This window comes from Schistocerca piceifrons, chromosome 7 (assembly GCF_021461385.2).
Source record: "Schistocerca piceifrons isolate TAMUIC-IGC-003096 chromosome 7, iqSchPice1.1, whole genome shotgun sequence".
Classification (NCBI taxonomy): domain Eukaryota; kingdom Metazoa; phylum Arthropoda; class Insecta; order Orthoptera; family Acrididae; genus Schistocerca; species Schistocerca piceifrons.
Window position 1 is genome coordinate 124,755,917 of NC_060144.1, and position 16,155 is coordinate 124,772,071.

Sequence of the window (16,155 nt, forward strand, 5' to 3'; positions counted from 1 at the left end):
AGCAGGTATCGCAGTTTGAACACCCGCTGAGCATCCTCATTGTTTTCTAACACCGCCAAGAAATTCGGCTCTTTCTTGCGGCCGTGACTTTCTTCTGCAGTCGGGGAGGGGGGTTTGAGAATTGGTGAACCGAGTGTACTATGAATCCTTCTTCTATTAATTCATTTTTTACTTCCTCTTCCTCAGCGTCGATGGATAGGTACTTTAGTACTACTCTCAGAGCCTGTTTGGGGTCGATAGAATATGTGTGGAACTCGATTTCCTTTCTTTCAAGTTCCGACTTAACCCTCCTATAATCCTCTACGTTTTCCACCTGAATTTTCGTTGTCCTAGGGCGATATACTGCCGTCAATTTCCCCTTTATGCCCACTTGCAGCTCCTTGAGGAGTAACGGGCTTCCCTTTGTAATATAGGCGATGATTGGCGGTACTCACTCTTTTGTTTTGCGCCTAACCGTCTGCATTTCGCCTTCTCCGTCCACGTCTTCGTTCTCTAGGGCCGAGAATGAGTTCGAGGCCGGTACATTTACGATAACTTGCTCCTGCTGTTCGCCTTCCCCATCTTTTTCCGACTCTCTCCTATCGTTTTCCGACTCTGTCCTATCATTTTCCGACTCTGTCCTATCTAAGTCTATGTAGAGTCTACCTGTACCCGAACTGTCGGAACTATCAGAACTGTCAGAGCTCTCCTCCTCATGCACCGTTTGCACACTAGCCTTGTGTGTGTTAGCTGTTTGTGCGGCCCTACTCTGACTGCGGGTTCTCTGGCGAGAGCCGCAGCGGCCTAATTGTGAGGATTCCCTCGAACGACTTGTTGAAGCCATATTATCAGTCAGTCAGTTTTTGGTGCCGCCATGGGACACTTGAAGGTGTTTAGTTCTCACCTCCACAACTAAGTGGCAGGTATCCGCACCAGAGCCAGTTACTATGCCTCTGCAGACGCGGGTAACCGTGCAGCGCAACGGGCCCTGGACTGCTAAATCCCTAATATCCTATTGGGGAGCGGAGAGGATGCCCTGAGGCGGCAAGATAAGAAACGCACCCGGCAAGGGAAGCGCCAAGAACGGCTCCTCGGTCGCGCAGATCCCGGCCGCAGCCTCCGCGCTCGCCAGGAAACCGGCAAACGGTAACGCTACAACCACAATATGCGCATCCGTTAAGTGCAAACACTACAATTTTGCAGGATACACATGACAATTACTCTTTCTATCTCCAACTCGACGAGGAGAGTGCTTTGAGCGGGAAAGGAGACCCCAAGGCAGCAGAACGAGCTACGCAATGCGTCCGTTCAGTGCGCCAGTCGCTCCGCTAATGGTCCGCCATTCACCGCCGTTTTATGCCTTGCGACACTATCACCATCTGTAAATGTGCATATGGCCATCCCATGTATACGTGTTTAAAAATCATAGGGATTACAAATTAGTACTATATATTATTGTCATTTACGTGTACGATCTGCTACATGGTGCAGTGAGAATTATATGGCAAGCAGCAACACGTGCTTTGTGTTTGTAACCTATTCGTACTGCATTATCTTTTAACGGGTGTAGGACACGAAATTTAAAGGAAAATTCAGAAAAATCTATGCGTATGAACTGACTAGCCTATTAATCATGCAAGACAGGAGCGCTATTGTGGGGGAATAAAAAATTTGCAGTAAGTTACATCTAATAATAATAAATACAATGTTCGAAAATAAGAAGAGGGGGAGTTATACTTGCAATAGGGCAGGAGATACAGGAAGGTACCAGATAGGAAGCACTTCCAGAAGTACCAAGGCAGAGTTCGTCGTTTTGGGTTTTGTTCTAAGGGAGGCTGTTGGAACACGAGTGGTCGACCGCATGATCAATAGACACAGCGGCTTCACTCCCAGTAGATCATGGGACCCAGCACTCAGCCAGATGCACACACAACGTCGGCTGAGAGCGACTTCCCCCCCCCCCCCCCTCCCTTCCCCCGGTTTCGGAAGAATCTCTGAGGGACCGGAGTTCGCGCCCAACATTCGGTGATCGCGTCGCGTACCCCAACCCCCTAGAGCAATACAAAGAAGAAAAAATAACTTTTGGAGAATCTAACAGCAAATGCTTCAACATTAACAGTGACAGAGGAATTCCACATTCAAAGGTAGGAAACAAAGTAGTTATCTAGACAGAATAGATTGAATGACCTCTACTAGGGGGAGGAACTGCCTGCTAATGTGACGAAAGATGAAACGAGAGTCGGATTGGAGGACGTTAGGAATCCAGTATTAGAGTCAAAGTCTGACAGAGCTCTGGTAGGGATGGAAAAAACCGACCGATTGAAACCTATATTTGTATTTTACTTCTGAGTAACGGATATTTTTCGGTACTCATTTGGTCTCAGTTATAACAAGTGTTTTTGAGTTTTCACTAAAAACTGGATAAAAAACCGAAATATCAGTGATATTTCTTTTCGATTTTAAATAAACTTTAAAAAACGAATAAGTTTCAATGCTTTGAAATACTGCGTTTTTACGAAAAATGGGAAAAGCGAACGGTGCTATTTTAATAACAAAGCCCAACAGAAGCGAGGAACGAACATATTCCATAAGAATTGGCACACCACTGCCGAGACAATAACGAACCTGTTACCTTGCGGCGTGGCTTACTTGATAGTACGTGTGTACTTGCAGTGTACAGGACTTGCCCCTTCTGGTTTATGTGCTACTTCCTCACCGTCGTCCCCAGACACCTGTTGTCTACCAGAATGGCAACAACCATAGTCTGGAAATATTTTATTAAGTGACGTAGCAGTGAGGTACAATGCTTCACTTGCTTTGCTTCACTTGTTATACAAGATTTAAAAAAGTTTCTGCCACTTCTACGAAATGTAAACGGCCTTGCCGCAATGGAACACCGGTTCCCTTCAGATCACCGAAGTTAAGCGCTGTCGGGCTGGGCTAGCACTCGGATGGTTGACCATCCTGTCTGCCGAACACTGTTGGCAAGCGAGGTGCACTCGCTCCTTGTGAGGCAAACTGAGGAGTCATTTGAATGAGAAGTAGTTTAGGGATGGCGGTTATCGCTGGAACAACCGATTTTCGGATACATTTCTTTTTTCCGCGCCAGTTTAAAAAATGGCTCTGAGCACTATGGGACTTAACTTCTGAGGTCATCAGTCCCCTAGAACTTAGAACTACTTAAACCTAACTAACCTAAGGACATCACACACATCCATGCCCGAGGCAGGATTCGAACAGGCGACCGTAGCGGTCGCGTGGTTCCAAACCGTAGAGCCTAGAACCGCTCGGCCACTCCGGCCGGCACGCCAGTTAAACACGGGTTTCAAAACCATTCAAAATAATCGGTTTTTGAAATAACTGTTTTTGTGCTTTTTATTCATATTATTGTCTGTAATAAACGTAGAAATCGAACAAATTGACATACGGCGGGAGGGCGATGTGCTGACCACATGCCCCTCGATATCTGCATCTAGTGACGCCTGTGGGCTGGGGATGACACGGCGGCCGGTTGGTACAATTGAGCCTTCATGGCCTGTTCGGACAGAGTTAAGTTAAATTTCTACGAAATAATAAAAGAGGAAAGAAATTATGGTAACAGTATTAAGGTAAAAGATTAAGGACAATTCATTCACAGTTCACACTAAAAGTAGGAAGTAGCTGATATACTGCCTGTGTTTGTATAATAAGCCTTTATCTGCTTGTAACCATTGAAAACGGACGAATTAACACGAAGAACAGAGTTCTTCAACCTCAGTTTTCACCCTTTAATACTGCCTATTCGTAGTGCCCAAATAGTAGCATGATCACTGAATACAACACGATTTTTGAGCAGAATTTAAAAAAACAAAACAAAAAACAAACAATGTATCAATAAGAGAAGGTGGTGAGTTTTTGTATTATTCACCCACTTATCACTGTCCGAGAAAAACAGTGAATGGGAAAGAGACTAAGTTTTCCTTTATTTCCTTATTTAATTTTGGTTCCGTGTTTTTTGAAACTAAGAAAGTCGAACTTTTCCAATCTTTGTTCGATTTCTACGTTTATTACAGACAATAATAGGAATAAAAAGCAGAAAATCACTTATTTCAAAAACCGATTATTTTGAACGGTTTTGAAAGCCAGGTTAAACTGGCCTGGAAAAAACATATGTATCCGAAAACCGGTTGTTCCAGCGATAACCGCCATCCATATGCTCTGGAAGACGCGTGTTCCAGCAATGCGGAAACGACAGATAGCAGTCCTTCGTGATTTCTAAAATCATTGTGGGAAGTGGCACAACACGATTATCAAGTAAACGTGTAGAATTGTGGGTGTGGAGACATTGTATTAGACATTAGGAAAACTATTAGTCAAACAATTCGTAAGACAATAAGGGCAAGTAAACACGGGAACTATCGCACAATTAGCCTGACAGCTTATGCATCCAATATTTGACCAGAATAGTATCTAATTATAAGAACAAAAAATGAAAGTAATAACCCGCTAGATGATTACCAGTCTGGCATTCGAAAAGATAAAAACACCAGACAGGCAGTCCTTATAACACAGATCCTCAGAGAAGCACAATAAGACGAGTAATATACGCACACTACGCCCATAACTAAAGATGGAACAATAAAAATTGAAGACAAAAGGAGAGGTGTTCTGATCAGAAAGAGCGTAAGACAAGCAAATTTTCTCCTCCGCTGTAAAAACTATGTCGAAGAAGCAATGAAAAAAATAAAAGAAAGGTTCAAGAACGCTATTACATTCCTGACTAATCGTATTGCTATTCTCTGTGAAAGTAACAAAAAATTACAGCACCTATACAGAACTGAACGGCCCATTAGGCATACAATACCGGCCGAGAGTAAACCGAAGAAAGACGAAAATAGTAAAGACAAACGTAATTGAGATTACCGATAAACTTAACATCAGAACACGTTAGCATCAAGTGGACGAATTTAAAGAATACTGGCACTTTCGAAGCAAAATAACGCATAACCGATGGAGCAACAATGACTTAGGGGAGTGGGAAAACAAATCAGGGAAACGGAGCATTCCCTGCAAGACACCTACTTTATTTTGCTTCGCCATCAGTCTTCTGACTGGTTTGTTGCGTCTCGCCACGAGTTCCACTCCCGTGCCGCCTCCTCATCGCAGAATAGCACTTGCAGACAAAAACTTCAATTACACTACTGGCCATTAAAATTGCTACACCAAGAAGAAATGCAGATGATTAACGGGTATTCATTGGACAAATATATTATACCAGAACTGACATGTCATTACATTTTCGGCTGGCTGCGGTGGTCTAGCGGTTCTAGGCGCTCAGTCCGGAACCGCGCGACAGCTACGGTCGCAGGTTCGAATCCTGCCTCGGGCATGGATGTGTGTGATATCCTTAGGTTAGTTAGGTTTAAGTAGTTCTAGGTTCCAGGGGACTGATGACCACAGATGTTAAGTCCCATAGTGCTCAGAGCCATTTGAACCATTCATTACATTTTCACGCGGTTTGGGTGCATAGATCCTGAGAAATCAGTACCCAGAACAACCACCTCTGGCCGTAGTAACGGCCTTGATACGCCTGGGCATTGAGTCAAACAGAACTTGGATGGCGTGTACAGGTACAGCTGCCCATGCAGCTTCAACACGATACCACAGTTCATCAAGAGCAGTGATTGGCGTATTGTGACGAGCCAGTTGCTCGGCCACCATTGACCAGACGTTTTCAGTTGGTGAGATATCTGGAGAAGGTGCTGGCCAGGGCAGCAGTCGAACATTTTCTGTATCCAGAAAGGCCGGTACAGGACCAGCAATATGCGGCCGTGCATTATCCTGCTGAAATGTAGGGTTTCGGAGGGATCGAATGAAGGGTAGAGCCACGAGTCGTAACACATCTGAAATGTAGCATCCACTGTTCAAATTGCCGTCAATGCGATCAAGAGGTGACCGAGACGTGTAACCAATGGCACTCCATACCATCACGCATCCAATGTGCGTTCACCGCGATGTCGCCAAATATGGATGCGACCATCATGATGCTGTAAACAGAACCTGGATTCATCCGAAAAAAACACATTTTGCCATTCGTGCACCCAGATTCTTCTTTGAGTACACCATCGCAGGCGCTTCTGCCTGTGATGCAGCGTCAAGTGCAACCGCAGCCATGGTCTCCGAGCTGATAGTCCATGCTGCTGCAAACGTTGTCGAACTGTTCGTTTAGATGGTTGTTGTCTTGCAAAAGTCCCCATCTGTTGACTCAGCGATCGAGACGTGGCTGCAGGATCCGTTAAAGCTATGCGGATAAGATGCCTGTCATCGCGACTGCTAGTAATACGAGGCCGTTGGGATCGAGCACGGCGTTCCGTATTACCCTCCTGAACCCACCGATTCCATATTCTGCTAACATTCATTGGATCTCGACCAACGCGAGCAGCAATGTCGCGATACGATAAACCGCAATCGCGATAGGCTACAATCCGACCTTTATCAAAGTCGGAAACGTGATGGTACGTATTTCTCCTCCATACACGAGGCATCACAACAACGTTTCAACCAGGCATAGCCGGTGAACTGCTGTTTGTGTATGAGAAATAGGTTGGAAACTTTCCTCATGTGAGCATGTTGAAGGTGTCGCCACCGGCGTCAACCTTGTGTGAATGCTCTGAAAAGCTATCATTTGCATATCCTAGCATCTTCTTCCTGTCGGTTTAATTTCGCGCCTGTAGCACGTGATCTTCGTGGTGTAGCAATTTTAGTGGCCAGTAGTGTATTTGTTGGAAACATACCAGTTTTCTGTACCCCTACCATCTATGACTCCTTCATGTACCACGGAAGTTATATGTTATTAAACATGCCTAAACTTGTCAATGTTATCCAATTGTTCCCCTCCTCGGCGATTCTGCGGAGAACCTCTTCATTTCTAATAGTAACCTTTTTTCATCGTTCCTTTTTAGCACCACATCCAAGATGCTTCGATTGTGGCTCGGCGAAACTATAGCAGCAGTACCACCATGTTGAATAATTTTTTTGTGCAGCCACAGGACGTCGTGTTACGACTCAAACTGTGTGAAATAGGCTGCATGATGCGCAACTTCAGCCCCGAAGTCCATGGCCAGACAAACATGGCACCATGAAGCGCACTACAGATGGGCGAAACAACATGCCCAATGGACCGCTCGGGATGGCATCACGTTCTCTTCACCTATGAGTGTCACACATGCCTTCAATCAGACAATCGTCAGAGACGTGTTCGGAGGTAACCCGCTCAGGTTGAACGCCTTAGACACACTGTCCAGCGAAGGCAGCAAGGTGGAGGTTTGCTGCTGTTTTGGGGTGGCATTATGTGGGAACATCGTACGCCGCTGGTAGTTATGGAAGGCGCCGTAACGTCTGTACGATACGTGAATGACATTTTCCGACCGATAGTGCAACATATCGGCAGCGTATTGGCGACGCATTTGTCTTCATGAACGACAATTCGCGCCCCCATCGTTCACATCTTGCGAATGACTTTCTTCAGGATAACGATATCGCTCGACTAGTGACCAGAATGTTCTCCAGACATGAACCCTATCGATCATGCCTGGGATCGATTGAAAGGGGCTGTTTATGGACGACGTGACCCACCAACCACTCTGAGGGATCTACGCCGAATCGCCGTTGCGGAGTGGGACAATCTGGACCAACAGTGCCTTGATGAATTTGTGGATAGTACGCCACGACGAATACAGGCATGCATCAACGCAAGAGGACATGCTAGCGTGTAGTAGACCTGCCGGTGTGTACAGCAATCCTGCCCACCACCTCTGATGGTCTCGCTATATGGCGGCACAACATGCTATGTGTGGAGCAAGAAAATGGGCGGAAATGATGTTTATGTTGATCTATATTCCGTTTTGTGTACGGGTTCCGGAACTGTTGGAACAGAGGTGATGCAAAACGTTTTTTGATGCGTGTATAACTACCCAATATGCCTCCCGTGCAGGCAGCCTATATGACAGAGATTGAGAAAACACGTTTTTATCCGTATCTCTGCTCCTATTGGAGCTACGACACTAGGAATCACACAGCGCTGGCAGTCGTGAAGTTTGCTGTTTTTGTCGCAAACTGTAATCGATCTAGTGGTTTAGGAGGAGATCCCAAACAAACATACAAGCTTACATCCATACAGTCTAATTTATACATAGCTCTTAAGGTATGCATTTTAGAGCCAATGTTTACTGGACTTTTTTCTTCTTGTTATGTGAGAAAGCCATTCGTGAAGTTTTGCTGTCGAGTTTTGAAACATCCTGTACATAGGCGTTTTCCCTGTAGATCTCCCCTACGCCTGCCTCTGCCGTCACTGTTTTACCACGTGTATCTGATAGTTTTGTTATTCCCGTGGAGTGTGTTGTAGCCTGGCTGTATACACCGTACCATAACCGTGCTGGTGTTGCAGGGGCGTGTTGCTACAGTCGCAGCAGCGGCTGGAGGAGGCTGCACAAAGCTACCAGACTGCCATAAGCTTCCGGCCTAGCCTCGCAGGTAAGTCAGCTGCACACTCTCTGTAAATAAAGAAAGTGCATACATATTACACACTTAGGGTAAGTCATCGAGTGCGGTTTGTATGCTCATAAACAAGTAGGGTTTCACATTTACTAGGATTTCATCTTCTACCTGGGTCATGAATTGGAAACAGTTTCTAACCCCCAGCTGTGATCAAAGTTATATGGAGGTTTCTCATGGCTGGGAAGGAAACGGTGGAACTGGAAATCCCATTCCAAATGTTTACGATTTCGACACCCTCTAACTTCCTAGAGTTTTATTAAATGGTCCTCCAATATGATGTGTTATTATTTTATACAGGCCTAATACCTGCATAGTTATAATTATGATATATACAATTTTTCATTCTAAGCTTGTGGAAGGATATGTTTGAGGGTCTGAGATTACAAGGGGTACAAGTGCTTGCTGAAGCTAACTGAGTAAATGGCTGTCAAATTTAAGTGGCTACTACCGAAACATCAATTTTTTTATGACGGCCAGTTAGCCCCTACCTACTAGTAGGTACGATTCGAGACTGTAGTGTTTCTGCGGTGTTTTTTAATAATATATTAAAAATACTTCTACTCATTGTTTCCTATAACTTTTACAGGAAAACAGGAACAAGAACGAAAACATTTCCTTTATTGTGCTTTATTCTGAAGATGTTTTTAGTACAACACACATTATGCTCAGCAACACATGTTCGTTTACAAAAAATTAATATCAAAATCTGAAAAACAATACATATGTAAAAATAAAAATACCAAAACTAAAATATATTGGTATGGTTCCAACACGTACGAGAGATTACTCTTTTGTCACTTTCTACAATCAACACACAGTCAGTGCCTTAAGTATAATATTATAATCATTTCCTCCTGTGGTATCTCCCGAAGAATGTCCTTCCTGGGGAAACACAAGCTGAACCAGTGTCTTGTGCATTTTCAGCCTTTCTCGTCTGATTGTTCTACCACGTCCTCTTCTTTGTCCACTCTCTCTTCTTGCGCCCATCATAACTGCTATCTGGGTGTGGGATATATTGTTATAGAACCAAAAATGAAGTCTAGGGATGTAGTTCTTTATTTCCTGAAGATTTTTCCACCTCTCAGATTTTATTTCATACTCATCGTGTTGCACAGGCTACAGAAGAGGCATTGATGGCGGCCAATATTGTTCCTTCAGTAAATGCAAGATCACAGATTAGTGGAAACTTGAACTGCACTGTTAGAGGATTTTGTTTGCTGATTGTTGTCCTAGTTATATTCCTCATTGAATGCCTTTAGCAACATTGTCCTCTGCTGTGTCATCCATGACTTTTACTGACAGAAAGTATTCTGTTTTTGGCTCCACTACTGAAAACTCTACGCTAATCTTCTTTGCTGCTTGCATCGTGCCTTGGGTAAGAAGTAAGAATTTCAGTGTTTTTTTTTGCATTATCACACTTCAATTACATATGGACAGGTTGAAGGAACTTGTGATCCGTTGTGTCAATCTTCTTATTTTGTCTCCACTATTTCAAAACTGGGTCTATTTAGATGAGCATTAAATATTGCTATAAGTAATTTCAAAAGCATACGCATTAGGCTATTGCACTACTTTAAAAAACGTATACCTGAAGCTTCATTAAAGACAGCAGCAAATCTCCTTTTGAACGGCATTTCCCATATACTGCTATTCCAAAAGAAGTTCAGGCATTCACTTAGAACCTAAACTTCAACTTCAGAGAGTGCAGAACTATGCAGGCAATCGCATGTACTTATTCTACTCGGAACTGACCCACACTTAAGCTTAACGGATGTTGGCTTACATCACTCTCTCCTGAAACGTCACTTCTACTCTAAACCCTTCAGTTACATTAATTGAACTATACTGTACACAACAAAATTCTTGTTGTAATAAGTATTATAGATGTATGCGTTTACGATCACACACACACACACACACACACACACACACACACACACACACACACACAAGTATACACTGAAGCACAAAAGAAACTGATATAGACATGCATATTCAAATACAGAGGTACGTAAACAGGCAGAATAGCGAGCTGCGGTCGGCAACGCCTATATAACGCAACAAGTGTCTGGCGCAGTCGTTAGATCGGTTACTGCTGCTACCATGGCAGGTTATGAACATGTCAGTGAGTCTGAACGTGGTGTTACAGTCGGCGCACGAGCGATGGGACACAGCATCTCCGAGGTAGCTCTGAAGTGGGGATTTCCCGTACGATTATTTCACGAGTGCAACGTGAATATCAAGAATCGGGTAAAATATCAAATCTCCGACATCGCTCCGGCCGAAAAAGATCCTACAAGAACGGGACCAACAACGACTGAAGAGGGTCGTTCAACGCGACAGAAGTGCAACCCTTCCAAAAATTGTTGCAGATTCCAATGCTGGGCCATCAACGAAACATCATCGATATGAGCTTTCGGAGCCGAAGGCCCACTCGTGTAGCCTCCATGACTGCACGACACAAAAATTTACGTCTCGCCTGGGCCCGTCAACACCGACATTGGAGTGTTGATGGCGGGAAACATGTTGCTTGGTCGGACGAGTCTTCTTTCAAATTCTGTCGAGCGGATGGACGTGTACGGGTATGGTAACAACATCATGAATCCATAGACTCTGCATGTCAGCAGGCGACTGTTCAAGCTGGTGGAGGTCCTTTAACGGTGTGGGGCGTGTGCATTAGAAGTGATATGGGACCTCTGATACGACTCTGATAGGTGACACGTACGTTAGCATACTGTCTGACCACCTGCATCCATTAATGTCCATTGTACATTCCGACGGACTTGGGCAATTCTAGCACGACAATGCGACACCCCACACGTCCAGAATTTCTACTGAGTGGCTCCAGGAATACTCTTCTGAGTTTAAACACTTCCGCTGGCCACCATACTCCCCATCCATGAACATTATTGAGCACATCTGGGATGCCTCGCAACTTGCTATTCAGAAGAGATCTCCAACCCCTCGCACTGTTACCGGTTTATGGAGAGCTCTGCCGGAGTCATGGCGTCAATTCCCTCGTGCACTACTTCAGATTTTAGTCAAGTCTATGCCACGCCGTGTTGCGGCACTTCTGCGTGCTCTCCGGAGCCCAATACGATATTAGGCAGGTGTACTAGTTTCTTTGACTCTTCAATGTATATGGAAAAAGCTAATAATCATTTAATTCTGTTTCTGTCGATGCTGCCGCGTATTTAGATAAATTTCTGTATGTAGTATGGCGTGTGTCGTTGTTCCAGGTTTCAGGTACCGAATCAATTAGCTTTTTTTATTTTTTCCGAAATTTGGACCACTTGCCCGCCTGAGTCTCTGTAGAAATATCGTATACTCCAACTTCCAGTTGTGCGCAGGAGTGGTCTAGCAAGTCAGACCTCCTGTCTGACTAGGCCGGCCGGAGATGCCGAGCGGTTCTAGGCGTTACAGTCTGGAACCGCGCGACCGCTACGGTGGCAGGTTCGAAACCTGCCCCGGGCATGAATGTGTATGATGTCCTTAGGTTGGTTAGGTTTAAGTAGTTCTAAGTTCTATGGGACTGATGACCTCACAAGTTAAGTCCCATAGTGCTCAGAGTCATTTCAACCATTTTTTTGTCTGACCGGAACGATGTCAGAGTGTAAAACAGAGAGGCTACCACAGGGTGCTTGCTCGCTTTAGACCTCGTGGTTAGTAACTGAGACTTACGCATATGAAACCCTTAAAGTTAGAAAGAGAGACTACAGACTGTGTAGTTCTATTTAAGAAAAAAAATGTAACTTAGCAGTATCAGTTATGCTGAGTCGAACAGTAAGGTCGAGAAATCTACCTCAGAGATTCATGTGTTGCACTTCTGCCGCGAGAGGGCGAAAGGAGCGGAGGGGTAGACAGGCGCGGATGGTGGCGTGCAGTCAGCCGGAGGTACTGGAACGAGCAGCATCTCTCGGAAGCCAGAGTCGTGTCAGCGGTTGGTGCGTGCGACGCGTCGTCGGCACTCAGTGGTGACGCGGAGAGCTGTGGCGGCAGCCGACACTGGTGGCCTAGACTGTGCATGCACACGGGCAGTGACCTGAAGTCTAGGGCTGCAAGCCAGACGAGCTGGAAGAGACCATATCGGAGTAAGTTTCTGGGGGGACGGGAAGAAGATAGTTATTGGTGGAGGCAAGTCTAAGGGACTCGGAGAGCTGGGGTGAGGAACGATTACCAGACGAGGCGACGGTCAGCATGCTGCGGTGTAGGCTTGGAGCAGTTGTTGTCCCTTCTGGTCGCACAAAGAGCACTTCGGTCGATGCGAAGTAACGGCTTTGGCAGATCACAATGAGCACGACCTGAGTGCTTTTGCAGTTAATGGGGAATCCTGCTAGCCTTGTGTTTGAAGCGGTCCACTGTGTTATGTGCGTGTAGCCACATGTAAACAACTTGCTGAATGGAAGTCTGTGATTGCTGGTTAAGAAAGATGGCCTGGCTACGGGGAGCTGCCTAATGGCACAACAGAGGACCTCGCAAAAGAAATCAATAAAATGAAACAGAACGTCTTCTTCATTAAATGTAGCTCCATTCTGGGTTCAGGAGCATGGCACAGTGGCTGGTCGATGGAATGGTCTAATACTATACCAACAGCCGTTATATTGATAATGTTTTATTAGGCAACCAATTTCGACTTTCTAGTCACGTCATCATCATGCTTGCCGCATGAATGACACCAAGGATGTACTCGTGCATGTATAAGACAGGGTTCCGTAGATGCTCAGGAAGTTCGGATATCTGCAGAACCAGATACGAGTATTTGTGCCTTGCACGAATGGTACTTGGTGTCATTCATGCGCCAGGCCCGAAGATGACGTGATTGGAAAGTCGAAACAGGTTGCCTAATAAAACAATATCAATATAACGGCTGTTAGTACAAGGTGACAGACGGGAGACGGACTGTTTTTAATGAAATAATACTCAGCCAACTTTAAAATTAATGCCTGTTTATTTACACAAAGTCAAAGCTCATTATTTGCCATTTTAGTTAATAAAGTTATTTGTGAAAAATAATGTCGTCAACGTGATGTCCATCATTTCGAATGCAGGACTCAAGTCTCTTCTCAAAATTCTCCATCGCACGGACTAAAATCTCTGCAGGGATGGCAGCAATTTATTGAATGGTTGCATTCTTCAACTCGTCCAAATTTCGTGGTTTGTGGTTATAGACACAGTTCTTAAGGTACCCACACAGAAAAAAGTCACATACTGACAAATCGGGAGACCTGGGAGGCCAAGGAACATTACGTGAGATAATGTGACCAGGAAACGCATCTAAGAACTGTCATTGAAGTGTTTGCGGTGTGCGATGTTGCCCCATCCTGCTGGAACCAAACGCGTTTTAAATGGATTCGTCGTCTTCTTAGTTCTGATTTCAAGAATGTTTCAAGCATACGAATGTAACGTACCGAATTAACAGTAACTGTGGCCCCATTCTCTTCAAGAAAATAAGGTCCAATAATGCCAACAGAGCCAAGAGCACACCAGACTGTTACATTTTCTGAGTGTAGAGGATGCTGGTGGATAAGGTGTGGATGCTCTGGAGCCCAGTAACGTAGGTTTTGCTTATTCACGGTCCCGTTTAAATGAAAATGAGCTTCATCGCTCATCAATAAAATTTCATTTTCATTCGATCCCAAAATCACTTGCATTCTATAAGCGAAGTCTTCTCGTACAGAAAAATCAGTTTCCTTAAGTTGTTGGACAATGAACATTTTTTAGGGCTGGAATTTTAGCTCTTAATGCAAAATTCGTCTAACCGATTCACGACTGATTCGTAACTCACTACCATGACGTCTAGATGACCGTCCTGGGCTTCTGACTGCCGCTTGCCTTACCCTTTCAATATTTTCTGGTGTCGTTACTTTGCATCTCGGACCAGGATGCTTCTTATCCAGTATGTTTCCAGTTGATCTGAAGTTTTCCACCCATCTGAGGATTGTGTTACGGTTTGTAACAGCTCCATGTCGACCGACATTAAACCGCGGTCGAAACAATCGCTGTGTAGCAATAATAGACTCACTACTTTTCACGAAACTGTCGTAGACAAACACTCGACGTTGCAAGTCCCACTGCTCCGTAGTGACTGAGTAAATGAAATGGCGTCTTGTGTGGATCAGAACTATCCCCACCACGACCACCTCCCACCACCGCGCCCTCAGAAGTACGCAGTTCAAAACCGTCCGTCTCCCGTGTGGCACCCTGTATTAAATTAAATCTCATCGTCATTGTTTAACACCAGACACTCAAAGGTTTGAATTTCCTGGATCTCTCCGCAGGTAGTTCCAACTACAGAGATAAATTTCCAGTATACAGGAAATCAACGTACACAGATGAAACAATCAGTAGAACCTCATGACACCCAGTTAAGTACAAAATGGCTTCATAAAGAGCAAAGCACAAATTCCCATTAGAAGCAGACGACCAAAGTGGTGAACTAAATACCTTTAAAGCAATTGCTTACAATAATGGCTACAGTCCAAAACTAACTGATGAGGTAAATGGTACAATAAATTCTCACATAGCCAACCACACAAACAAACCAACACTAAATAACGAGACATCACAGCTAACAGAAAAGTATGTCAGCCTGCATTTCTTAGGAAAACGAGGAATAAATATCAGAACCATTTTTCATACAAATAAAAAAATTGAGGACGAAGCCACTTACAGTATTAAAAATAACAACAAGCTGTACAGTCGATCGGCAGTATACAAACTGAACTGCAATTCATGCTCAAAGATATACACTGGCAAAGCAGGAGGAAATTCCAACATACGATTTCGGGAACACACGGATGTCCAACACTTTCTGTATATGTAGCTCTAGATGAACATCAAGTGACATACTCAGCTCACAACTTACAAATACTCCGCCTGGCCAACAAAGAAACAAGACTGAGTTTATTTGAAGAAATCGAAATTTGATCTCGGAAATGTGCGTCCTCAAATGACACCTAAATGACCAAACAGAGTTTCCAAACAATTTTTTTCTAAGGAATTTCCATAATTTCCTGATACAACATACTAAGCACATTCATAGAGAAACATATCCCATTGTGAGCTCATCCACTGCACAAAATAGTTCTACATACTGGAAATCTGTTGTTCTGTCTCCATTATTTATAAATGTCATCCATATTGCGAGAAAAGAAAGTATGTACATAACATTAATTGTTCTATATAAAATGTACCGCATTATTATTACTTTTCTAATATTCCAAATAATCTAGTTAAAAAGCTACTAACGTACTCATGCAATAACATTCATGCCAAACAGTTTCAGTTCTTTTTAGACATACAGAACCTGTAAGTCAAATATAACTCTGACCATAGCAGAACCTGTAAGGTTTGACCACAGATGTATTTCTCAGATGTAAACAAAGATGTCAGTTACCAACAGGGCGGATACTGGGCCATTTTTGTGCAAAATCGAAGTAAAAAATATATCTGCGCCACATGCATAAATGGTAAATCGAAGTAACAACAAGCAGAGTAGAAAGTAAGTACATCCATAAATCAGTTTGTCGTAAATATACAACTCGCGGATTTTGATAGCTAAACAAAGTTTTTATTTTGCACAGGACAGCTATAGCATGCAATTTGCTCTCGATGTTGTCACTACGTAGAGGCTAAAGCTTC

The 16,155-nt window shown here is 44.0% G+C and overlaps 1 protein-coding gene across 1 annotated transcript in view; it reads left to right on the forward strand.

Annotated features, from left to right (window-relative positions):
- LOC124805498 (protein O-mannosyl-transferase TMTC2-like) overlaps positions 1-16,155 on the forward strand; it is a 941,575-nt gene that overhangs the window by 441,803 nt on the left and 483,617 nt on the right. The window contains exon 10 of the mRNA XM_047266062.1: positions 8,405-8,490. Within this exon, the coding sequence (XP_047122018.1) occupies positions 8,405-8,490 (86 nt within the window). The remainder of the gene's footprint in view (positions 1-8,404; positions 8,491-16,155) is intronic.